Below are 27,365 nucleotides of genomic sequence, written 5' to 3'. Positions count from 1 at the left end.
GCTAACTGTAATGAAACAGCAGACAAAGTGGTGTACCCAGTGGGTGAGGGGAATGGAGGGACAAGATGGCAAGACAATGTGATCAATATACTCTGGCCGGTAGGGACCAGTCTTTTTCATGGTGATAATTTTTAAAAATAAGAGCCAGTTTTCTCATTGGTTTTATTATTGTTTTTTAAAATCTTTATAGACCCTTTTTATTACCCATACCCTCAGCACACAGCTCCTACCAGGACCCCTACCCTGTCGTCACTCAGATAAGCCCAAATTGAGTGAAACTTTACCAGATCAGTGCCTTGTAATTTTCGAAGGTACCAAGGTGAGGAAAACCAAGTAAAGACTGGGAAATTGTTCTGCATTGAAGGAGACTAAGAGGAGAAAACAACTAAATGAAATCTGTGATTCTCTACTGGATCTTTTTGCTATAAAGGATTTTATTAGGGAAAATGGAGAAATGGGATCTGAAGATTAGATGCTAGTATTGAATCAATGTTAATTCCTTGATTTTGATCATTTTATTGTATCCTTTGTAGGAAATATAAACTAAATTATTTGGGATGATGTGGCATAAATTTGAAAAATTACTCTAAATGGCATAGAAATTTTTTGTACCATTTCTGAAACATCTTCTATATGTTTGCGATTGTTTCAAGATAAAATGTTTTTAAAACTATGTATTGACTTGATGTCTAATTCAGACTTGCATTCAAAATAGGGTCAAGTTTTTTCATGTGGTGTCATTCATTTCTTTTTCCAGGTGATGGTCGTTTGAGCCGTCCTATTTTTACCCAGGAACCACAAGATGTTATTTTTCCTTTGGATTTGTCAAAGTCTGAAATCATCCTGAATTGTGCTGCTAATGGTTACCCTTCACCCCATTATAGGTAAAGTTCTACTTCTGAGTACCACACTGCTTGTTTTTGTTTTTTTTTTTTTTTCTTTGCCTTCGGGGTAAAATATACACACAATAAAATGACTTAATTTGAAGTGTACAGCTCAAAGAATTTTTACATAGGTATACAGTTGCGTGCCCACCACTCAAATGAAGATATGGACATTTCTGGTACGGCAAACTGTTCCCTCATGCACTTGCCAAGTGATGACTACCCCACCCCCACCCGCAGCAACCACTATTATGACTTATTGATTAGGTCTGCTGAGAACAGTTATTCTTGAGATTGGTGCCATGCAGTGCCATGTTTTGGAGAGAATTGACAGAGGAAAAGAAAGAAAGAAAAAGGAAGGAAAGAAGAAAGGATGGAAGGAAGGGAGGAGGGAAGGAATACAGGAAAAAAGAAGAAAAAACAAAGGGAAAGGACAGGAAAAGATTTGTCTCCCCAATTTGAAAGACTATAAAGCACAAGTTCATTTTGTATTCCCTTCCCCACAATTTGGAGTCACTGCCTCAGTTGCCCCATATACAACGACTGTGAAAATGTTCCCCTAAAAGGAATTAATCCAGATGGAAACTTCATTTTATCAGACTAATTTCTGTGGCTCCACTGACATGTCCCATCACCCAAAAAGCACTGGTTTTAGAAAAACATGTTGAAGACAACTATGTACCATCTACTAACGCAGAAAAGGAATTTTCATTCCGGGCAAGTAGAAAAATATATATTTGCTCCTCACGTATTACCTCTGAAATAATAAGGAAGAAAGTTCTGTAGTATTTCAGTTCTTAGAATATTGCAGTAAAGGCAGAATCTGATCCACTTTGTGGGTGGACTTCACAAATTTAAAAATATATGCATGTATATATTATGCTTATATAAATCATAAAGATATTTTGTTGGTAAGAACTGCATATGCAGTGTGAATATAGGAAAAGTAGAAAAAAATATTAAAATCACTATTGTGGCTTTGGGATTTTAAAAGCATTTTTTTAAAGTCTTAATTTTTAGTAGTTAAGTTAAATCATCACACACAAAAAGCAACAATTTCAGTCCATTTTGGCAAAATAAACTGGCTTGGCATGATTTTTATGTTCCATTAAAAATACCAAATTTCTATGTATAATTACTTTGATCTTAAGATTGTCTAGATTAACTAGCAAAATGACTTAAATGCACAAAGTTAAAGACAACTCTCCTTTACATTGTCTTTTGTCAAAAGAACTTCAGAATTTGTTTTTTACAACAAAAGAGCTGAAAAACTGTGTCTTACTACACTTTACTAAAGCTTTCCCATCTTTAGGACACCCAAACCAATAAAGTCCATCTGGTTGATGAAGATTACTTAGTTTATAAATTGGTTCACCCAGTTCATGGTTGGTGGTTTGTTTTCCTTAAATAAAGAGTTATCTTATTTAACTTAAAATTTGGTTAAATATATAAAAATGTGATTAACACATTTTTCAGGATCACCTTACAGTTTAAGTTGGAATTTTATTTTTGAAAGCCAATTTGATTGATCCTAAAGATTGTCAGAATTTGTTAGAGAAAGGACAAAAAAGTATGAATCCCTATAAAATAAGAAACATTTGCTAAGTATAAGTAAGATAAATCATCAGTCAATCATGTACTTATATAAAAATGTCTATTGGCTTATAACAGGCTGAAAGATATAAAACAGTGGTTCTCACAACAATTTGCTAATATCATCTATGAAGAAATACACTGAATGAAGAGATTGCAAATTCCAGTGCTGTGAAATGGCTTCTGTTTCTAACATACTTATAAATTAGGAGGCTAAAGACAGGTAATTTAGCTTCTTATTTCCAATCCCCATAACCAGGTTTAGCTCAGCTCTAATATCATGGTATAAAATACTCATAGGCAAGAGGCTTTGAAAAAAGAGTGAGAACAAAATCTAGTTTTTAATGCTTAAATGTCAGACTAAGACCCAATTTTCTTGAAAATAAAGCAAAGGGCAGAGGCATTTCAGACAATGCACATTAGCAACAAAACACAAAATTTAGTTTTAATATGATCCTTTCTAACTTAAAATTTATTTTTAAAAAACATCGTAACTGTATTCATCTTAGATTGTGTGTGTGTGTATGAAATAGAGGGACAATCTTTATGATTCAGAGTCTAACATTATTTGAGGTTATTTGGATATAGTATGAAGCCATATTAAAGAGCCTTTGACTTAGAACCATTCCATATGTGACCTTAGAATAATCATTTCTTTCTCCTGGCATTGGATTCCTTATCCACAAAGTGAGGGTGTGGTTGACTTTAAGGTGTGTTTTATTCCTTTTAGTAAATTCCTTTAGCAAATGAAATCTCATAGGAGAAAATAAGCAATATTTAAAGCAGAAATTTGGAAACAGTTTAAAAGTAACTTGTCTAAAGTCACTTACAGTTGGAGTCAACACCTTCACGAACAGGATTTCAGCAGAAAACAAGAAGATACAGATGTCAGGCAAGTTGGCACAGAAGTTTTCCCATGGAAAGGATCACTCTTTATTCTTTAAAAGACCAGGCAACACATGGCAATTAACATCTAACCAGGAAGCTTTGTTAAGGGAAGGAAAATGGGTTATGCAAAAATGTACTTGGGTAGGATTGCTTATACTTTAAAAAGTTTAGGAAAATCAGATAGTAATGAGCTTAGTTCCAGCTCAGAATATATCTTATTTGGGAAAATGAAGCAACACACACATAAATCATTTTTACATTGGATACACTCTCTATCAGATACACTATCTTTGAATGTCATAGAGGATTTCTAACACATGTTCTCTGGACCTGGTCACAAGAGGACGTTCCTTTCTGTAATTTAATCTACTCCAGTCATAAAGACATTCTTCAGTCTGGAGAAGCTCTAGGTCTCTGAGTAAAAATCATAAAAGTAGTTACTCTGCCCTTCTATTCTTTTTATTCATTTCCTCACTTGATCTTCTTAACAACCTCATGTGATAAAGCAGGATATTTTTATTGTGCAAATTTTATAATTGATGGATATGACTTTTGGAGAAGTCATTACTTGCACAAGCATACACAGCAAAGGAATGTTAAAGCTAGGCCTAGGACTCTTTCCACAGGGTCAATGGAGCCAAATTTAGCGCACATTACAATCACCCAGAGAGACTACTAAAAAATTTAGATTTTGGAGTTCTTCAAAGGTCTAGGGATGGGCCCAGAAATAGCGCTCCATGTAATTCTAAAGCAAGGCTCACACACGTGCATTATCACAGGCCAGCAAACAAATATAGCCCCCAGCCGTTATATTCTTAACTACTCAATAGGGAAGGATGACACACACACACACACACACACACACACACACACACACTCACACACGTGCATTATCACAGGCCAGCAAACAAATATAGCCCCCAGCCGTTATATTCTTAACTACTCAATAGGGAAGGATGTTCACCAGAAAAAGTTCAAGATTTTAGTTCAAATCCATATGTTTCATGGAATTAATACGATATTAAGGCAGATGCTTAAAATAATCATCTATAGCATACTTCCTAGTTTGCATCATGGGATAATTCTCCTGGGCATGCAATTCTATCCGTAACGTTTGTATGACAATCACTTGAATTCATTAATACTATTTCTCCATTGATTTAAACATATTAATTAGGACAAAGCCCACACCACGACTTGAACCCTTGATCTATATGCACAGTTTAATAATCATTGTACCATAGTGATTAGAATGATTATGGGGATACTGTGAAAAATTCATTTGCTGCAGCTAAGCCAACAACTTTGAATTTGTGTTGAAAAACAATTACTGAGCTTAACTAGGAGCATATAATGATGACAGCAGTTATTTCAGTGATTGACTCCAAAATTAAAGAGAGCTGGCAAACTAAGTGCTGTATAGCCTCTGCATTGAAAACAAAAGGGAACACAAAGGTTAAAAGACCATGTAAAGACAGTATTACAGTGCTGGCAAGGAGAATATTCGAGGCTTCAGATAGGCCTAAAAAATAATCGTTTTCTCCATTTTCTTCTTCTGAAACAGAACGAGAGGCCGAACAAATTTCTCTAGAAAAAAATTTGGCAGATAGTTCAGGCAAATGAAATATACTATTTTTGACTGTTGTCTTTCAACTCCCTTTATTAAAATGAAGTTGAGGTGCACAAGAATTGGCTACATAATTTAAAAGTGACAGAGTTTGTTCAAAACCTCTAGATGATTTGATATCTGGTCAATCACTTCTCATCTTTAATAGGGTAGAAGATTACCTAATTACGTATTTCTTTTCTACTGTTGTAGATATTTGCCAGACTTTTTCCACGGGATGTTTCAGAATACTCCTAAAAAAGTCAATGACATTTGGAATAATGCTATAAAATGTCATTCCTTTCTTACAGTTAGCTACCTCTACCAAAATAAGGGAAGAAACTGCTAAGCTGGCATAGACCCTAAAAAAATATGACTTGGAAATTGGCTATATTACATAGGAAGAGGCCACTTACTTGTTTTTCTGACTGATTATCTTAATTCAATAGTTTAAAATATCTCTTTTCATAAATGCTTTATATGACTACACACAGTTTGTGCCCTAGAAATGTATCTGTTTAAGTATGTAATATTCTTATTTCAAAATGTCTGAATATTTTGATGGAAGTTAGGGGCTGCAAGGTGGGGAAAGTGAGTCCAGTTAATTACTGGCTATTCATTCATCTTAAAATGACCAATACAATTTCTAAAACATCTCATGTTTCTTTGAAAATAAATATAACTGTTAGGCCTTTCTGATACTTAATTCATGTACAAAAAGATTGTTGACTAATAGGTAACCCAAGAAACTTTTTGCGGCCTAAAATAAAAACTTCTCAAACTGCATTTGTTTTTGTTAAGGTATAATTTTAGTCTGGCATTTCTAAATACTGTTGAAATATTTCTAAATACTGTAGAAATAATGAAAAATATTCAGCATTTCTAAATACTGTTGAAATTAATTTTCCTAGTAAGAGACTAACAGAGACAATCATGTTCTAAAGTAGCCTGGTTATTTTTGTTTTGTTATCAGGCTCAAATTGGTATTGTAAAATCTTTGCTGGCTTTCTTTGTGCCATTTCTAATATATTTTTCTTGGATTTCTATGTCTAAATCATTATTGACATTCAATTTTGCAGTATCAGTTGTGCATGTTCAGGTATGGTATATGTTATTTGAAAAGTTGCTAAAGGAATAGGGAGGCCAGGTTTATTGACTGAATGTCTACTTTTTATTTCTCATGTCAAGAGTTCTACTGCCTCTTTGTACACATTTGGGTGAATGTTCATAATTTGTAAAGAGTAGAAGATCTTCAAAATAACCTAGTTATTGATATCACAGAGCTCATGAAGACAATTATCTTCAATGAAACTTGTGGGATGTATCCACACATAACCATGTTTTGTTTCATTTTAACAGTCTCAGGAATTACAGGTGCATGTTGTTTAACACAAGAGTGGTCAACTCTGTATATTAGAAACATGATTTGATTTTTTTTTCCTTGAAGGTGGAAGCAAAACGGCACCGATATTGATTTTACCATGAGCTATCACTACAGGTTGGATGGAGGCAGTTTGGCAATCAGTAGCCCCCGCACAGATCAAGATATTGGCACGTACCAGTGCCTGGCCACCAACCCTCTGGGAACAATTGTGAGCCAGAAGGCGAAGCTCCAATTTGCATGTGAGTTTGTGGGAAAAATCTATAATCTTTATGTTTCTAAAAATATATTTTTATTATAATCATAGCAGAAAAAAATCCAGCTTTGCCAATCATATGCTCTTTGAGAGCAAATATGAATTTATAGAGGCAAAAAGTTTTAACAGTGTGCATTTTGTGAATTCAGACTCCTGGGGATAGCTGAAATCTGTTTCAAAAAAGGAAGGAAATATCAGTGTTATTGTATTTTGTGAATTATATTTAGAAACATCTCTGAAAGTTCCAGATATACATATTAAGATAAAGATTATATATATTACTCTTTGTCCTTTTTCTTTTGCATTGGGTATTAGTATGCAGAGCACACAAAGCAAAAGCTGAGGGCAGGGATGTCTTTTGGGGGAGGCAAGTATTCTCCCAGGAAAAGTGATCATGCATCCACAGTTTGATGTAGGTGGAAATAAAGTGGTTGCCAAAAGCAGACTTTATATTAACTGTAACAATGTCCAGCTGCGTCACAAAAATGTCATCCAAATAATTACCTTGGTGACATTTGGGGACATTAGCAGATGAACAATAGACATACTGCTCCTTATATAGTTTTTATGTAGTGTTTCCAGGGGCTGAAATGTTTCATATTGGATCCAGGGAAAGCCTTGTTTGAAAGTAATTACATCTGTTGATATGGATGAAGTAGAAGCCTTAAATGTCTCCTTTAGTACACCCTCCCTGACCCAATCCCTACCCATGTCCACCTCAGAGGATATATCAGGGGCCAAAGAGTGAGAAGCTACCCTTTGCAGCCCTCATGAAAAGGTCTATGCTTCTGCTACTTTGAAAAAGTAATTATTTAAAAATTTAAAAAATAAAATATATGTCCAAAGCCCACCTTGTAGAAATACTTTAGTCATCACTAGATAGATAAATTAACAATTGGGTCTGTTTCCCATTGCAAGTCTTGTGTTCCAAATATGCCTTGTTCTACACATAGTTCCCCTATGTTGACCATTCTGGGGATGGCATTGTTTCTGAATATGTACATAAACATATTCAGAAATAAATACACACACATATGTATATATGTATATATATGCATGCAGTCATAAATATACACACATTATACATATGTACATATACGTATGTGGTCCTATATAGACACACATACACATGTATACATACACACAAGCGTTACTAAGTGTATCTGAATGTATTTATATCTGCAGAAATCAAAGGATAATGCAAAAGATTATAGAGCTAAATGGAATCTGAACAAAGGCTGATGACTGCTTGAACCTTCTGGTAAAGATAAACACAATACTTGATTTCTGCATTTCAGCTAAGACCAGCACTTGGAAAAATAACAGCAAGCAAAATACTAATAAGAAACTTATTTTACAGAAGTAAACAATTGCTCCATAGACTTTCAATGATCCTGCCAAAATAATTATATCTCCTACTTGGATAGGCGATAACCCTAGAAGATACACATGATTTGGATCAGATTGCATAAGAATAAATTTGACTTTCTGGCAGAGGAAAACACATACAGCACATTTATTTGCTATACTCTCGAGTTTCTCTAAAGCTATGGATTCTATCCATTCTTGAAAATAACTGAATACCTATGATGAAAATTAATGCACTATGCTTTACATGGCCATCTATTTCCTCCTCTTTGCTCCCCTTCTTAAACAAAAAATATATATTTTTAATCCCCTACTTTATTTTTTCTCACCTTTTTTCTGCTTTTAAAAATATGTGTAACTAGAAGTTTTTCAAAGTTAAATCATATTTTCTCTTTGCTAAAAAAAGAGGAAAGGTTTAAATTAAGAAGAAATTGTATGCTTTCATTTGGATGAATGGGAAAATCAATTCTGTCCTTGCTGACTTTCTTGTCTCTTCACAAAATTCTCCTTTTTTTGAGTTGAAGGTGTGTGACTGTTGATCCCTAAAATCGTTTCTATTACTATTCATGCAGAAAGAAGAATGGCCTACATCCATTAACTGATCTTTCTCCTGCAGACTTAAAGGATCTTACGTTCCAAGTGTTAAACCTGAAAACAAGAACAAAAACAAAAAAAGAACCACATTATTTTGCGTTTTGTGTCCAGTATCTGTAGTGGTTCCATGCCTGAAACATTTCCTGCTAGGTCCATGGAGAGATTTGGTTGAGTGTAATTATCTCCTGAATCAACCCTAAACATAACCAACACATTTTAATCACCTATAAAGAATCTCCCTTCATTTCCTGTATTACATAAGTACTCTCGCCACCTTACTTAAGTCAGTTGTTCATTCCAAGTAGTAAATAACTTCTTTTCAAAAGGTGAAAATACCAGGTCTAGCTTTGGCACTGCTATTATGCAACTCTGAGTGGTTTACTTTTTGTGCAAATGAGCACAAAGCTCTTAAAGATGAATCGAAAAGTGTTGATGAGGACTTCCCTGGTGGCACAGTGGTTAAGAATCCGCCTGCCAATGCAGGGAACATGGGTTCGAGCCCTGGTCCGGGAAGATCCCACATGCCATGGAGCAACTAAGCCCATGAGCTACAACTACTGAGCCCACATGCCACAACTACTGAAGCCCACACGCCTAGAGCCTGTGCTCCGCAACAAGAGAAGCCACTTCAATGAGAAGCCCATGCACCACAATGAAGAGTAGCCCCGGCTCACTGCAACTAGAGAAAGCCCGCACGCAGCAAGGAAGACCCAATGCAGCCAAAAATAAATAAATAAATTAAAACATCCTTTACAAAAGAAAAAAAACAAAAAACAAAAAACCACTGTAAGTCAAGACATAGACCATGGAAAAAAGCAGAAAGCTTTCTATTAAAAAAAAAAAAAAAAGTGTTGATGACTTACAACCCAGAAGACTCCACTTACAAATTCTTTCTTCTAATCTCATTTAAGAGATACAGGATATTAATTTTGCAAAATAGGTTTTCTGAAATTTCATTCAAAGAAATTACATCTGTATCCACATGCAAATCTATGCATAATCTCATTAATAAGGTTACTCTTCCAAAAAGAGAGGAAGGGAAAGAGAGAGGCAGAGAAATAGAGAGACAGAGAGAAGAGAGGCAGAAAGAACAAGAGAGAACATAATAGAAGAGAAATATCCAATTGGGAATTTGTTTCTCTATGAAAACATCCTGAACATCACTAATCAGTAAAGAAATACATATCAGAGCCAGAAAATGCTGCTTCACACTCATTAGGATGGCTATTATTTTAAACACACACACACGCAGAAAATAACAAGAGTTGGCAAGGATGTGAAAACAATGGAATCCTTGTGCATTACTGGTGTGACTGTAAAATGGTACAGCTACTGTGGAAGACAGCATGGCAGTTCCTTAAAAACTTGAACATAGAATTACCACGACACAGCAATTCCACCTCTAGGTAAATGCTCCAAAGGATGGAAGGGACTCAGGCAGATGTTTGTATACCCATGTTAATAGTGGCATTATATATAACAGGTAAAAGGTAGAAAGGACCCAAATACCCATCAACAGATAAATGCATTAACAAAATGTGGTATAAACATACAACAGAATATTATTCCACTTCAAAAAGGAAATTTAAAAATTCTATTACATGCTATACCATGTATGAACCTTGAAAACATTTTGCTAAGTGAAATAAGACACACACAAAAGGATACTTATTGTAGGATTCCATTTATATGAGATAAGTAGACTAGGCAAATTCCTAGACAGAAAGTAGAATGGTGGCTTCCATGGACTAGGTGAAGGAAAATGGGGAGTTATTGTTTAATGAGTACAGAGATTTAGTTTGGATTGATTAAAAAATTCTGGAGATGGATGGGGATTATACAACAATGCAAATGTAATTAATACTAAAGAATTGTACACTTAAAATGGTTTAAATAGTAAAGTTTATGTTATACATATTTTACCACAAGTTTTTAAAAAGTGATATCATCAGAATTCAGTGGAATAAAAGTAATCATTTCAGTTGGCTTTTTTCCTCCCATAATTATCAAAAAAAAAAAAAAAGAGTAAGTTTTCCTTATTACGTATCTGTTCTGTTTCTTTGCACAGAAAAAGTAGAATCCAAATGCAAGCCTCCAACCAAATGGAAAGTTTCTAAAGTGCAAGAGCCGCACCTTCAACTTAATTTGAGTTCTCACCACTACCTTCATAAATTTTCAACATTGTCTATTTTGCTAGAAAGGCTTTTGTACCTTTCTGAACATCTCAACAATGGTGGTCAAATGCTAATATTTTCAATACAAACAGATTTGAGTCAAATTCTATCTCTGTAAAACAACCAGTAGTATGATATTAGGTCACCTCTGAACAATATTAAGCCTCTTTTATGAAATGTATACAATGAGAATTACAGCAGCATCCATAGGACAGTGAAATGGATTAACTGAGATTAATGAATGTGAAACTCCTGGTCCCTTATAGGCACTCAGGAAACAGTAACTCTAATTCTTCTTTTTATATTTTCATTTCCTCTCTCAAGTTGGCCAAACATCTAAATATTTCAAACTCCTACAGTTACGTATAAAAAAATCTAGTTTACATTTTAAAACTTTCTCCAGACCAGCTGTTCCCTTGTTTTCAAGACTTTTAGGTATTTGACATATATTACCTTCCTTGAACTGTGGAACAGCCATAAGAAGAAGATGCTATTGTTGTCCCCATTTTACAGGTTAGAAGCCTGAGGCTCACTGAGATTGGGACTTTTTAAAAAGTATATTGTTAGAGAACCAGTTGTAACTTGAGTCTAAAAGTTCAGATTCTAGGGCTTCCCTGGTGGCGCAGTGGTTGCGCGTCCGCCTGCCGATGCAGGGGAACCGGGTTCGCGCCCCGGTCTGGGAGGATCCCACGTGCCGCAGAGCGGCTGGGCCCGTGAGCCGTGGCCGCTGAGCCTGTGCGTCCGGAGCCTGTGCTCCGCAACGGGAGAGGCCACGGCAGAGGGAGGCCTGCATACCACAAAAAAAAAAAAAAAAAAGTTCAGATTCTAAAACTTATGGCTTTTGTGTTAAGGTATTCAGTCCTTTTCAAACACTGCCCACACAAATTATGTGGACCTTCTTTCTTTATTTCATTTGTTATTGGTATAATCATTGCTGAAATAATAAGCCATATCTGTAGGACAGTAACCTTCACAATAAGCCTGGTGGTAGATGCTGTTGGTGCCGGGTCCAGATCCCTTTTAACAGGCAGTGGGCCCAGCTGTTAATGCCCACAGCTGCCCCTGTTCTTCAATGCATGCCCTAGAGCTTCCCATGGGGTCAGGATGGAGCTAGACAACAGCTGAGACACCTTCTTGCTTAGCCCCTTCCCTTGCTCTATCCAGTTTCCATCCCTCCATTTCTCCTTGGGAGTGCTTCCTCAATAAATCAACACCCTGAATCTCTGCATCAGACTCTGCTTCTAAGGAACTGAAAGTAAGACAGACACTAAACATTTAATATAAGATATTTGATCTTCTTATTGACAGAGAAATTGGGTCCAGAAGCCCTAATATGAATTTCCATAGGTAAGAACAAAGCTACACATCAAAATAAAATTGTTGTCAACAACTCTGCTTCCTAGCAGTTGGTAGTCAATTGTATAGTCCCACTTTGACCTTCAGAACAAATGAACTATGAACAGCCTTTCAGTACATAACTTATCCATGAGAGAGACTCTGTAGGTAAATACATCTAGATAATTGATGACTTTTGTTTGCGACTTCTGTCCTGATGTTCAGAAATTCAAAAGCACCCTTGGAGTTTATATTAGACTCAGCCTGTTAGAGTCTGCCTCACCTTGAATCATCCCACCATGAAACCATCTTGAAATGCAGCCCAAATATAAAAATACTCTGTTATGAAAAATCCTCCTAAATCAAATTTGTCTTTAACCAGCTATGTTACTCAGACAAGTCAGTCATCTCTGTGGACTTATCAAAAGTATGTTTTGAACTATTTAAGTGCAAAAGTCTCCTTCAGTTCTTCCACATAAGATTCTGTCATTCCAAATTCTCAGATAGATTATAATTTAAGCTCTTCTCTTCTTCCTCTACCCAACCTCAACCCTAAATCAAATTCAGCAAGTGTCTAGTCATCAAAAGCTCCTGTTATCACCCTGGTATTCTTGAATGATAACACCAGTTTGACTTTTTACAAGCTACACTCGTAGCTGCTTTGAATTTCTTTTATTTCTCAAGGACTCTGGTGGTAAAGGTTGAATGTAGACTTCTTCCTTTCATATGTATGTTAATGAATTACTCTGTACTTGCGTGAGAGAACATTGCATCTGTCATTGCTGTTTAAAATGCCATCCTTGAGTAAAAATGATAGGCATTGTGAAAGAAATCCATGATTTCACTGAGCTGTATTTTTTTTAGACACTCATACTACACAACTCTACCAATGAATAGATCAACATTGGGATAAAAGTTACTTATGAATAGGGCTTTTTTGGTCCTGCACTATTTAAAATTTAATCACAGATACCATTTCACATAAGTTTGTTCCATTATTGCTGGAGCCTCCTAGCCTAGCTAGACCAAAGCTAGACTAGTTGAATAAATGAATGGTCATTTATTTATTCACCCACCAAGCAACCAGAAAACACCTTATTTATAAGAATCAAGCACTGTGCTAGGGACTAAAGATTAAATGATAGATAAGAAATAGCTGCTCCCTGTCTTCACAGAGCAGGCAGATGAAATCTTGAGTGCAAGAAAAAAAGGAAAGAAATTGCTAGCATTTGCATAGTACATATTATATAGCAGGCACCGTTCCGAGCTTTTTATGTAAATTAACTTCAATGAGCCTTACACAACAACCCTATGAAGTTACTATAATCCCATTTTCAGATGAGCAGATTGAGGCCACAGAAGAATAAACTAACTTGCCCAAAATCACACACATAATAAGTAGCAGAGTCAGTATTCAAACCCAGGCAGTCAGAACCTGGAGTCCAAGTTCTTACTGCCCACTGTACCTCCTCAAAAAAAGCATCAGGTGATGTGAGATGTAACCTATAAGGGAGACCAGAGAAGGAAGTAGTAAAGTTTTTCTGGATTGGACAAAGGGCAAAGGAAGCCTTCCAAAGGCAATTGGGCTTGAACTGAGCCTTGGAATATTAGTTTGTGTTCCAAACACAGAAAGTAGGTGGAGAACATTCAGGTTGACAGGAGAGTGAGAGGAAATGCAAATGCAAACAAGTCTCAAGCATTAGAGAAAATGAGAGGGCAATGGCAAAAACCAGGCCAGGGTACCTCGAATGTGAAAGGCCATGATTTAGAAATAACCAGTTTTCTAGGACAAGGCTGAAACATAATTTGGAGCCAGGTATATCCAAATTTTGGAGACCCTTTATTTCCAAGCTTAATCTACAAATAATGGAATGATTGGGTGATATTAGGAGATGCCAGAGAAACCTGCAGAACTCCCTCATATCATGAAGCTTTTAGGCAGAGGTACCAGGCATGAACTGCTTATGTTTGAAAAATATTCCCCATTCAATGTGACATTGTGCACAGGTGTGAATTTACATGGAAAATGGAGGTGTCAGTAGTACCCACTTTATGTAGGTTTACTGTAAGGCCCAAATACTTATGATTACATGTAGAGCAGTGGGTAAGGGCACCTGATATATTGTTGTGAGTTGTTGATGGAGAGCTTGGCAGAGGTCTGCCCACGCAACTATTAATAGCCCAACTTTGGGACTTCAGTACTTATCCTATGAACAATGGAAATACTTTGATGTTAAGAATTTTGAAGTTATTTATAGAACGTTGTTTGAAAATGCCACATACTTTTCCCCTTAAACATATCAGTCTGATAAATTAATGATATTACTAATGTTATTAAAACCACGGTACACACATTTAGGGATGGTCCAAACCTCATTTCTAACACTTGTAGGATGGGGTTAAGGGATTCTTGCTCCGTGTCACAGGGTTGATTTTAGGTGGCTCAAGGTTAAAATGCAATAATATTTCATTTTAAAGGGCTATAAACATGCAGGCATTTACAATCACCATAATTTTTTTTTCCAGAGAAATGCCAAGGGTTTTATATCTGCAATGCTGTTCATCTTTATTCTATACCTGTAAGCTCTCCTAAACCATGTTTTACAGATGAAGAAATTAAAGAAATTCAAAGTGGGGCAACTATGTTACTTGCCCAAGGTCACCAACCTACCACAGACCTAGAATTTCTCACATCTCCATCTGAAAATAATATTTAAATATACATTTATCTGTAGATAGAGGAAGTAAAACAGAATCCACATGATTCCAAAAACCATAGTCAGAGAACAACAGAAAAGGTCTCCAGGTAAAAGTAATGATATAAAGGCCTTTGGCTCTTTCGAGAAGGATTTCTAAGATATCTGTGTATTTGTAGGTGATGTGTATTTTTATTTCTGTCTCTTGCCCAGGGTCTGTACCAGCATGAAAAACAACAACAAAAACCCTCTCACGTTTAGAAATAAATTTTAAAATCTTCATTGGGTACGGATGAATTCAGAATGTCTTTAATATTTTTTCATATATAAGCAATATAAAAACAGTTATACATGATCCTGAAGATATAGTGACAAAGTGCATTTATATCTGAAAAGCAAATTAAAACCCAAGAGAAGGGGTTTTAAAAATAACACTTAAAAACGCATTTTGGAAATTGTAAAGGCTCTGATAATTGTGAAGTGTGTGTTAAGTGGGTAATGCGTATCTAATTACAAATGTAAATGCTAGATGGTTTTTAGCTTTTTTTTTGGTACATCAGAAAAGTACCTAAACGAAGTGGGTAAAGAAATATTTTTCTTTAATTTATTAAATAAAAGAAATCTGATAAATTAGTACTGATTTTTAATGATCATTTTGGAAACAGCACTAAACAATGTAGCATTGGATTTAATATTCTGAATTTATCTTAATGTAATAACCGTCAGTGGGTATCACAAAAAGGAGAAGAGTTTGTCTTCGCTTTTAAAAATAATTTAAGCCTTAAACAAATGAACTCAGAGCAGCTGCAGGGTTGAATTACAGCAAGCCACTGTTATTTTTATTTTTTTCAATCAACAGGAGAGTGGATTATCCAATGTTTTAGCCTCATTTTCTCTTCATCATCACTGCTGGACATCTATTTATGTATCTTATCAGAAATGATACTTTTTAAAAATGCAGGCCTTCTCTTACCCCTCACCTCTACTCAGATTCAGCAGGGCCTAGTCTTTTTGGTCCATTTGGATAAAGTTGTACATTTGAGCTGCACAGGCAAAGAGTTGGGGTGGGAGAAGACAATGTTAGAAAGTAAGGTATTCATCCGATCAAAACTGAGATTTTCTGATTTGTAAAACTGAGAAAGAAACCCAAAGTTGAAGTGCTTATTTATTACTCTTATGCCATCTGACAAAGGATTTTGAGGAAGTTTTGAACACAGCCTGTAGAGATTTTGCTTTTGAGATTTATAAATTTGGTCAGGAATCACAGCAAAATTTTTATTTGTACTAAAGAATCAGATGAACTATTTTCTGGGGGTTATTATTAATGTGTTACCAAAATAGCAGACTAGAATTAAATGTTTAAAAAGTAAATTCAAATGATAAAGAGGATTTGGTGGCAACCTCTGGAAATGTTCATCATGTTTTAATGTATTAATTTATATACCATCTTTTCCAAGAAGCAAAACACATAGAAGAAAATTACAAAACGTACATAGATCAGTGAAGCAGTACTAAATCAGATTCAGAAACAGAAAACTGGGAACACTCCAGAAGGCCCTCCCCGGTCTACCCTTCCTGTTACTACTCTCTCTCTCTCTCTTCTCCACTATCTTGACTTGTAAATATATAATTAATTGTCTTTTTGAATTTTATATGAATAAAACCATACAATATATATTCCTTTGAGTCTGGCTTTGTAGCCGACAGTATTTGTGAGATTCATCCATGTTGTTGTGTGTAGCTGTAGATCATTAATTTCCATTGATATATAATATTTCATTGTACGAATATACTACAATTTATGAATGACTTCTACTCTTAATGGAAATGTGGATTGTTTCTAGAGGCAAAGATGAATAATTCTTTATGAATAATAATGTATCTATCTTTGGTACATTTGTGTATACATTTCTCTGTTGTATATACCATAGTGTAGAATTAATTATAGGGCCTTTGGGTATGCATATTTACAACTTTAAAAGATAATGCCAACTATTGTCTACAGTGGTTTTATTAATTTATCCTCTTACCAGCAATGTTTTTTTGACAACACTTGGTATTGTCAGTCTTTTATACATTTTAGCTTTGGGGGAGGATATGTAAGCGTATCTCATTTGGGTTTAATTTACATTTCCTGATAACTAATGAACTTGAGCACCTTTTACATGTGTATTGGCTACATGCAAAGCCTCCCCCACTTTAAAAAAAATTTAAATCATTTTTCTATTGAGTTGTCTTTCTTTTTCTTAGTGACTGATCCTAGATATGAGCACAGTGTTGGTTTTATGTAGGGAAATAGTTTTTCCGACCTTGTGGCTTGCCTTTTTGTACTCTCTTAATCATGTCTCTGATAAACAGAAATTTTCAAATTTAATATAGTCCAATTTATCAATTGTTTCCTATATGTAATGATGCTTTTTGTAAAAAGTTCTAGAAACATTTTCTTGCCCTGATTAAATGAAGATACTCTCCTATATTATCTTCTACAGTTTATTGTCTTGTCTTTCATATTTAAAATTGCAATGCACCTGGAAGTTATTTATTTATTTATCGGCATGGTGTAAGGTAGGTTCTATATATATCTTCATAGGGATCCAATCGAGCCAACCAAGATATTAAAAATGCAGCCCTTGCCTCACAGTTCTATAGTGCCATCTCTGACGGTAATCAAGCATGCATACCCACTGCTTGGGACTGCATTTAGGCTCTCTCTTTTCTCTTCCATTGTTATATTTGTCTATCTTTGTGCAAATGCCACACTCAATTACAGCAGTCTTATAATTAGTCTTGATATCTGGGAGTTATTAAAATAGATGATATGTATTAAAAATGAGGCTCAATTTGTAAGCTAAACTAAAGGGGAAAAATATCTCAAATAAAATAAAAGGGGAATAAAAATTCATATCATAAAGTCATATTCAATTACTAAACTTGAGCTTTTCAGTGGCCAAGGCAAAAAAGGGTTCATATCTTTCAGGGGATAAAAACATGCCAATTGTTCCTATAAGCATAATCGCTCTGACTCTAGAACCTGAGAGAAGCTTCTCTTGTGAATCCTCAAGAGCAACGTGGGTGATTCAGTGGATCACATTCCCCTCACAAACCTGCTCAAATGCTTACAACATTGGATTTCCTATGGTGGCTTCTTATATCATATCTTAAAAATAATAGCTCACATTCATTAGATACTCCTTAAGCCTCTTCCATAGCATTAGTTAAGAGGCTTCCCAAACTATGTGCCTAGTTGACTATCAGTGTAGCCAATGTCACTATCTCTATTTGCAAATATCACCAACCTCTGGCTATAGTTGTAACACCACCACAATAGGTCCGCTGCACAGGCAATAGAAATGAGTTGCTGAATTTTTCAAACTTCAGGTGAATCCAATGCTTGCTTTATTCACATATTATGTGGCTTTTCTTGGTGGAAGGCTCACAAAGCATAACTCAGTCCAGAGGTCCTGCCTACCTATTTCAGAAAACTAGGTTAGAATATTTTTCCTGGACATTTCTTGGTGTGCTTCCATAAGCCTGTGCCTTTTCCTATACTTCCGAGATTGATGGTTTGGGAAGAAAGTTGTTCTGCTTCCTGAACTGGTGGTGTTACATTTATGTTACCCCCTTCTCCATTCTTGTAGGAGCCAGGGAATGATGGGAATTTATAAAAATAAGGCACATAAGCATTTCAAGTTTTATGACACTGAGTACATCCTCTATGATGGATGCTTACATATATGTTCCTAAAAGGAGGTCACAACCTTCTCAACAGTTCTTTCTAGCTAAAGAGGATAATTTAGTTTAATCCTTCAAACTACCATGTAACACAGAAGCTACCATTATAAACCCAGTTTTATAGACGAGGAAAATCAACTTCAGAGAAGTGGAGTAACATGCCTAGGGTCATGAGAAAATAGTGTAGGTGAGATGTAATCCCAGAGATTCTTGATGTTATAACCCACTTCCCTAATCATTCAACTAGTGCTTGTCAAATGTTAATTTAATATGCATACAAATCACTTGGGGACCTTATTAAACGTAAGTTCCGTTTCAAGAGGCCAAAGGGGGGTGCCAATAGTTTAAGTTTCTAGCAAGCTTCCAGGTGACACATACATTGCTGGCCTCAATACCATATTCGGTAGGAAATACAGTCGCAACATAAGACTTACGTTAGTGCCTAAAGACAATCTAATAGCAGCATATAGTGGTTAACCCAAGGTGATATAAAAAGGCAGCTATGATATGGTCTACATAAATCCAGGGGAAAAGCAAATGTTAATCTATATTTCCAAACTCTAAGATGGCCATTAACATATTTATTTCCACATTCAGATAATGCATATTTATTGAGCACCTACTATGTGACTCAGGTGGAAGCAGTGAGCAAAGTAAACTCTATTTTCGGTGTTTGTGCACCTGCTCAAATATAACTATAGACTTACTTAAAAAAAATATCAATGCCTTTGGAATATAGAACAAGAAAAAAATGTTTGAGCATCAACCAAAACAATAGGTTTTCAAACTATAATCCCATCAGAAATTTCTATTCATGACATCAGAAAATGCAAATGAGAAAGTCTAGATCTACAGGCATGACTTAAGGAGTCAACTGCTGGGTGTTTCCCCGCCTATTTGAGAATACTTAAGTTGACAGATCTACTTTCACATGCATATTAATGAGTTGGTTTGCATAAGTTAATTCTATTTTATTTATGGGGATTATATAACCCTCATTTAATTCTTCCAGAAATCCCATCCATAAAAGCTACTAGAGTTTATCTTACTAGGGTTCTATCCCTTGAGCACAAAGGATTTACTTTAATTATTTCATCAGTTTTAAGCAAAAGTAATCAAATGTAAACAACTGTGCTAGGGGGCTGTTCCTCCCACCAGTTGCCTCTCAGCTTTCTGGTTTTGTCTTTGTACTGTTCTCAGGATTCATTTAGAAAGTAATCCTAGTGTTTTCATTTAAAAAGGAACAAAATCTGGCTGAGTCAAACATCGAAGTTCATGACATTTCTTTTTGGCACGTCTAGCAGGTTTAGGGCCTTGACTATGGTTATTAACATAAATATTAATATTAATAAAAGTTAATACGTATCCAGTAAGCCAAGCCCTGGGAAAAGCAGTTCCCGGGCTTGCTTAAATTCCCACAGCAAGTGTGCGGCAGAGCCAGGATTTTAAACCTGGCTCTGACTGACAGCAGATGTCAGGCTTTCAACACAAGCATCCCCAGTGGCAGGTGTCCTAAAGAAGCATCTTATTGCCTGTGGTCCCGGTTATCTCATCTCTGCCCTCCACCTCTCTTTCTGCGCTTAACAAAAGGAAGCATCAGTCTGCGATGCTCCAAATAAGTGTCCCTTCCCCTCAACTCCACGCTCTCCCAGCAGAAGTGGAGAGGGTGTTTCGACAAGACCCTCCACCATGCATCCCCAAGCACGTATCCTTGCCCCCGGATTTGCCTTGACATTACCATCTCTGATATGCTGGGCCTCCACTGCGCTGTACATAGGGCACTGTAATAAGCCTAGAGTTCCAAGGTCACCCCTTACTGCCTGAACCCTCATCTACACGTAACTCTGCTTGTTCCCATTTCTGACCCCATTTGCCAACCCTCCCCCAGCTGCTAAAATTCTTCCCTGGACTTCATGAAACCAAGTCAGTCATCAGCCGAATCCTTATACCCTTAACCTTTGCTGACTTCCTCCTCACTGGGTTCCATCAACTGAAATTTGGCTTTCATCTGAGGATGCTGCTTCTCTTGTATTCCGCCAAACTTGTGACTATTTTCTTCCAGGTCCTCTTTTTCTTAATATTCTTATTTTATATTGGAGTATACTTGATTAACAACGTTGTGTTAGTTTCGCACGTATAGCAAAGTGATTCAGTGATACATATACATGCAACTATTCTTTTTCAAATTCTTTTCCCATTTAGGTTATTACAGAGTATTGAGCAGAGTTCCATGTGCTATATAGTAGGTCCTTGTTGGTTATCTATTTTAATTATAGCAGTGTGTACCATGTCCTCTTACTACCCAGTCTGTGAGTGAGGATACAGTCTCCATTGTTCCTCAATGCCACTCCTAGATGACCTTCCTCTCATATGTAATGCCCCAGTCATCAGGATCATGGCCATTAGACTATGCTACCCATGTTGTCTTCATGTTCTCACTCCAGATCATCCCATCATTCCTTGGAGACTTTACCTCCTAGCTTATTGTTAATTTCACCAAAACACTCTTGTCATATTCTTGGCCGTTTCATCTTTCACTATACTCAGCATTCAGTATTCAATAACTTGATTTCTCAGTTCCTTGATTTTTTATCTTCCATTGACCCTGTTCATCTCTCTACCTTAGCCAAACGCCACCTAGTCAAGCTGACTCCAAAACCTTGTCACTATCTAAAATGCCAAGCTTCACCCATATCTAATTTTCAACCTTTCCAACTCTGGAACACCACCGGACTCGCAGGCTCAGCGGCCATGGCTCACGGGCCCAGCCGATCCGCTGCATGTGGGATCCTCCCGGACCGGGGCACGAACCCGCGTCCCCTGCATCGGCAGGCGGACTCCCAACCACTGCGCCACCAGGGAAGCCCTGGAACACCACTTCTTAACTATCTAGCTCACTGCCCCTATTATAGTCCATGGATTCCAACAACGCTTCGACTCATTGGATCCTATATTAATCCCAACAACTACCCTCTGTCCCTCTCCCACCCCTTGTCATCATTCTGTTTTTAACCAGACTATATTCCCTGATTCACCTTTGAAACCATTTTTTTCCAGTTACCCCTGACTCATCTGCTCATTTCTTCCTTCATTTTATTCATCTGGTGAAAACCTAACCATGGTGAAATCCAAAAGAGAATTTTCACCGAGAGAAAAGTCCAACCATGACAACTGGTCTCATTTTTAATTCATAAACACTGACATCAAGTGGGACCTTATTGTCACTTAACATTAAGATAAGGAAGGGAAGTAATCATGAAATTCAAAGATGTTACTGTGCTGGGTTTCTCTTCCCCCACAAAGTCTTCAAAGTCTTGGCCTTTTTTGTTTTAAATCTCACAACCTATTTCCACTTTTTAGACATCACCCAGCCTGCCTTCTTCTTTAAATACATGTCATCACCCTCTTTCTGTATTGAAATTCACTTTTCCTGAGTCTGACTGTGTGCTGTCCTCCAAGGATAAGCGTACAGGTGTGTGATTTTCTTTTTGTGTGCCTTTTCCCTCATTAGTAGTAATCAGTAATAGAATGGTCCAACTACTTTCTCTCTCTAAAGTGTCTGGATTTCAGAATTCTCAAAGTTTGATAGTAATGATCTTTCTTTTAAAATTCAAGTCTCCTGACTTAAGATGCTCATTTTACTTCTGGGGAATAAGACTCTGGAAATGCCAAACTACATGTAAAACTGCATGCAAGGAGGGCTCCTTCTTGTCCTCCTTGACTGGAGGAGACCCCCAGAGACTGGTAAGATGCATCTCTGAGAACCTCCAAGTTGGGACATTCTAAATCCTATTGGTGTTTGGCTCAGTCCAGGGCGTAAATAATCTTCTCAGGGCATCTCCTTAACAAAGATTCCCTGTTGGAAGAAGGCATTGCTTGGATAAATCTGGGAAGTCAGATGCTTAATTTCTGCATTTTCTCCACTGGACTGCTAAATTTTATTTAGAGACAGGTATAGAAATGGATACAATGTGGATGGTCTAATCTAATTAATCTATTTCAAGCATTCTCTTTTGTCAGCTGACAAAACCCCTTCAGCATCAGTTCTCACACCACCTCACCTAACCCAGTCCAGCATCGTGATGCCATACCCTTTACTCTTATATTTTTGAAAGCAAGAAAAGGAATGTTTATATTTTTATTTATTCTCTTAACTCAGTAGTGTTGGTCTGCACAAAATTGAGATCTTAATAAATACTGAAGTAGGTTTTCACTCTTTTTCTTAATAGAAATAGAGTTATTGATGTTTATATTCTCATAATTATTATATTTTGAAGTATGGCTTTGTGTTTCTATTCCTTTTGTTTTAAATCTTGGTATAAATGATATCAGAGTGCAATTCCTTTTGCAACTTTTTTTTCCCCCTCTACACTAAGTTTTAAAATTTAGTCATATTTCTACATGCTGGTTTCCTTCTTTCCTTTTAACTGTTATATAGTATTTCATCACATGAATAAAATAAAGTTTATTCTATTTCTATGCAAGAATGGAAATAAAAATTTAATCTTATTTTTCAGGAACAATATATTACAAAGATATTTTCATATATTTATGAATTCATTTAACTTGTTTTTATTGAGCTACTATCATGTGTCAGACACTCTATGATATTTTGAAGGTACAGTGCTTGACAAAACAAACGTATCCTTGGCCATGATGAGTCTGTGTATGTAGTGGGAAAGGGAACATCTAAATATATACAAAGCATAAAAGCCTTAATAAATAGTTGAAGAAACTCTGAGAGACAAAAATGTAGGGGTTATTTATTGGGGGTGCAGGAAAGTAGGACTCAAGATGGATGAAATCTCTGATGGATGAAAAGTAGAGTTTATCCAATATCAGTGATACATTGTGTTTTTTATACCTAATGCTATAATAATGCTGTTAAACAAACAAGGAGAAAACCCTTGTGGTATATAGCAGTAAACCTTTATTTTTGGTCACAAGTCTTTGGGTTACTAGGTGGTTTTTCTGGTCTCATCTGTGCTCACTTATATACTGGGGATGAAATAAGCAGCTCTACTGATTTCGCTGGGTCCTTTCAGTCCAGGCTGGGGCAACTGGACTGACTCAGTTCTTCTGCACAGAGTCTCTTATGCTCCAGCAGGTTAGTCTCAGCTTTTATCAGAGTGGATGGGTGGGGTTCCAATAGAAAGAGAGTGAGCAAAAGATTACAAAGCTATTTTGAAGCAGAGGCTCAGAATTGGCAGATTGTCACTTCTGCTGCATTTTGGTTGTAAGGCCAGGCCAGATTAAGCAGTGGTAAAGTAGACTACGCTTGTGATGAAAGGTCCTCCAAAGTCATATTGCAAAGAATGTGGATATAGTGATAGGTGAGGAATTGGGGCTAATTTGCAAACACTCTCCTATAAATGATACAAGGGATGGCATTGAAGAAAATTCCATATAGGGGGAACAACATATTTAAAGACTTAGAGGCTGAAAGGAACTAAGACATTCCAAACCTAGAAAAAAAAAGGACATTGTGGAGTTTTTTGAAGAAAATGAATGGTATGAGAGAAAGCTGAAGTGGTTGGCAGGGACCAGGTCATGCTGGCCTCACTGCCCATGTTTTGGATTTTGAATTGTGTTCCAAGAACAATAGGACCCCACACAATTTTAAGAAATCGATTGCATGATCTCATTTTAATTGATTTTATTATCTAATTTAATCTTTTCATGATTTAATAGATTATATAATCTAATTTTTAATTAAATTTCTTTGGCTAATATGTGTGATAACATATAAAAGACTGTAATTATGCAAGTGATGAAACAGTTTGGGAAGCTATATTGTTGTTCAGATGTTATTGAATAGATGAGGAAACCATGGGTGAGAAGGTAGCAAAGGAGAAGAAAAAGTGGAGATATTGTGGAGGAATTTGTGATGTTAATAATGTTTGCTGCTGGAGGGATACCAATTTTGAGGGAGAAGATAATATCATAGATGGTCAAATGCATAGTTGTGTTTTTTATGATTAAGACTGAAGAACTACTTTGAGGAAGGAATTAAGAGTTCCATTTTAGGGATGTCATATAGTTAGATGTGAAGGTCTGTATTGCATATAAATATTGCATATAAATATTACCTGAAGCCCTAAGAGTGGTTGAAGTCACCAAGAGTGAAATTTTCAAAAGAAAGAAGAGGTCCCCAAAATAAATCCAAAATAATTCCAATTATTAGGCAACAAGAAATATAGATAGATATACACACACTTTTAAATGGCTACATAGTATCTGATTATATGAACTTTACCATATTATTTTAAGTAACTGACTGTTAACAGGCTTAGTGAGACTCCATTAGACAGTGATATAATGACCATGTATTATATATTCCTTTACTCATTTGACCAATTATATCCTTAGAGTAGGTACTAGAAAGTTGAATTGCTGGGGAATGTAAGTTTTACATTTCAAATGTGAATACATCTTGATTAACAACCCTTAAAATACAGTTATACCAAATTATACTTGCAGCATCACTGAGTATGCGGTTTCCTCAGTCCCTCTCAAGTGTATATATTGTTTAATTTTTCATTTACCATCTGATAAATTACAAATTTTTGTGGCTTTAATTTGGATGTCCTGGTTTATTAATAAAACTGAACTTTTCATGTGCATATTAGAAATTCAAATTCTTTTGCAAATTTCCTACACATGTTTTTTGCCTAGTTTTGTATGGAGGGGTTCAGATTTTTCTTATTAATTTCCAGAAATTATTTATTCTAAGTGTATTAATATTTCTCTATTACAAGTTATTAAAATATTTCAACTTTTATTTTAATTTTGCTTGTGGTATTTTTATCTTATAGAAATTTTAGCATGTAAAATTGATATTTTTGTAATTCAAAGTACCTCTGATTTCCTTTAAATTTTTTTGTTTTGTGAAACATGCAAAAACATTTTCTAAAGGCCAGGATTATAAAATTATTCCCCTTTAGTATCCTTGTAATCTCACTTATTACATCTAGATCTGTGATTCATCTAGAATTTATTTTTGTAAGGAGCTTGAGGTAAACACCTAGCTTTGCTTTCTCATTTCTGTCCTGTGACATTTTCTCATTTTCATTTATTAAATAGTCCCGTGTTGACAGAGCCCATTTTCCACTTAAAATCCAAGTAGTTATTTGCTGTGGAGGCAGTACAATGTAGTAATTAAGAGTAAAGACTCCAATTACCTTAAATAATTCCCTTCTGCCCTTATCCTGCCCCTCCTGGTAGAATGTAACACTGGCTGGTGACACAGTAAACTGTTCTACAAACCTCAAGACTGTACCACAGGGCGATATTTCTCCTCTGGAGAAAGCCTGTTTATCAACTAACGACAAACTTTTAAAAAGGCAGCACTGCCTAGATCTTAGTAGTTTTCGGTGCTTTATTCTTCCTATGAATAGCTTAGATACAAAGGTTTCAAAGGCAGCCATTAAGACCAAATGCAGCATCAAAACTGGAGAAAGTGAGTAAAGATTTGCCCTTGAGTCCATTCCATCAATTTCATTTTAACCTGATTTATTTGGCTATATGTCTGTCCCCCTCTGCATTTCCTATATCAGCTTTATCACAAATCAGTCCCCTGAAAGTTGTATTGGAAAAGCAATATGTGTGATTGAGATATTGTTAACAAAAGAGAATGTTCTGGAGAGCTGTTCCCAGAGCTGTTAGATTCTGATTGATAAAATTTAATATTTTGAAGAGAGAGAGAAAAAAAAAAGACTATTATTCCAATTCCTTTATTTGTTGTATGGGTAAAGTTCTTTTTATCTCCTCTACTTTCATTGTAGCAGTACGACTGAGATTCCAATAAATTATTGAATGCAATATCCAGATGTCCAGATTACTTTTTGGTGCTGCTGCTACTTCTTAGTGGGTGAGAGAAAAGATAGTTGAGGTTCTGGAAAAAGTGTCAAAGCTCAGCAATAAAATAAGGATTTCATTGAACAGAGAGTAATGAAATCACCGAATTTATTTCCCTTTCACTGTTGTAATGCAGGTAAATCTTGTTTCATATGTGTCACAAAGCTTGAACGTGCAGTGGCCTGGCTCAGGTGGTGCATGGTTTATGTGTGTGGGACTGGAAGAGTACTCTTAAATACCTTTAATAAAAAACTGTGGGTTGAAGCAGCTTAGTTTTTCAAATAAAAGAAGTTTCATTTGTGTCTGGGGATCATAGCTGTTAAAAGTCAACTTTCTCAACTTTTCCCCCTAGTACCACTCTTCTAATATCGCTGGATGCCTGAGGATTTATATCTCCAGTTCATATTGACGGTCTTAGGTTTGGCTTTTATCTGCTCCATGGTGCAGTTACCTTTGTCTGGAGTACTTTCAATTTCCTTTCTCAGATCCTCTTCTTGGCTGTGTCACATAAAGATCAGCCAGGCTTAATCGAGATATTAGTCTGAAGGAGTGTTGGTGAACGGGTAGACCAGGGGTGTAAAGAGCCACGCAGTAAATACCTTTGATTTGCAGGGCAAGCTCTCTGCTGTTACGGCGTGAAAGCAACCATATACAAACAAATGTGTGTTGCTGTGTTCCAATAAAACTTTATTTACAAAAACAGGCAGTAGACTGGATTTAGCTTGTGGGTCATCATAGTTTCCTGAGTCCTTGAAGAGACAGAATATTTTTTTAGATGCATTCTGCCAATGGGGATAGCTAACAATGATTGAGCATCTACTCAAAATCTCATATCATTTAGCAAAACTAAGAGGCAGGAACTATTATAAACCCATTTTACAGATAAATAAGCAGAAGCTGACAAAGATCAAGTAATTTTCTAGGACATGGTACAGGGATGTCTGAAGTCGGGCTCATCCTGGGACCCAAGCTTTCTAACCATTTATTCCATAATGCTTTTC

The 27,365-nt window shown here is 36.1% G+C and overlaps 1 protein-coding gene across 4 annotated transcripts in view; it reads left to right on the top strand.

Annotated features, from left to right (window-relative positions):
• Positions 1–765: 765 nt before the first annotated feature.
• The window catches only part of CNTN6 (contactin 6), a 152,152-nt gene continuing 125,552 nt past the window's right edge, over positions 766–27,365 (top strand). For all 4 annotated transcript variants that reach the window (XM_024123967.1, XM_024123968.1, XM_024123966.1 and 1 more), the window contains exons 1-2: positions 766–884; positions 6,419–6,594. In XM_024123967.1, coding sequence (XP_023979735.1) covers positions 6,453–6,594 — 142 coding nt within the window. In that variant the 5' untranslated portion in view covers positions 766–884; positions 6,419–6,452. The remainder of the gene's footprint in view (positions 885–6,418; positions 6,595–27,365) is intronic.

This window comes from Physeter macrocephalus, chromosome 18 (assembly GCF_002837175.3).
Source record: "Physeter macrocephalus isolate SW-GA chromosome 18, ASM283717v5, whole genome shotgun sequence".
Taxonomy (NCBI): Eukaryota; Metazoa; Chordata; class Mammalia; order Artiodactyla; family Physeteridae; genus Physeter; species Physeter macrocephalus.
This window is presented reverse-complemented; position numbering and strand designations above follow the sequence as displayed.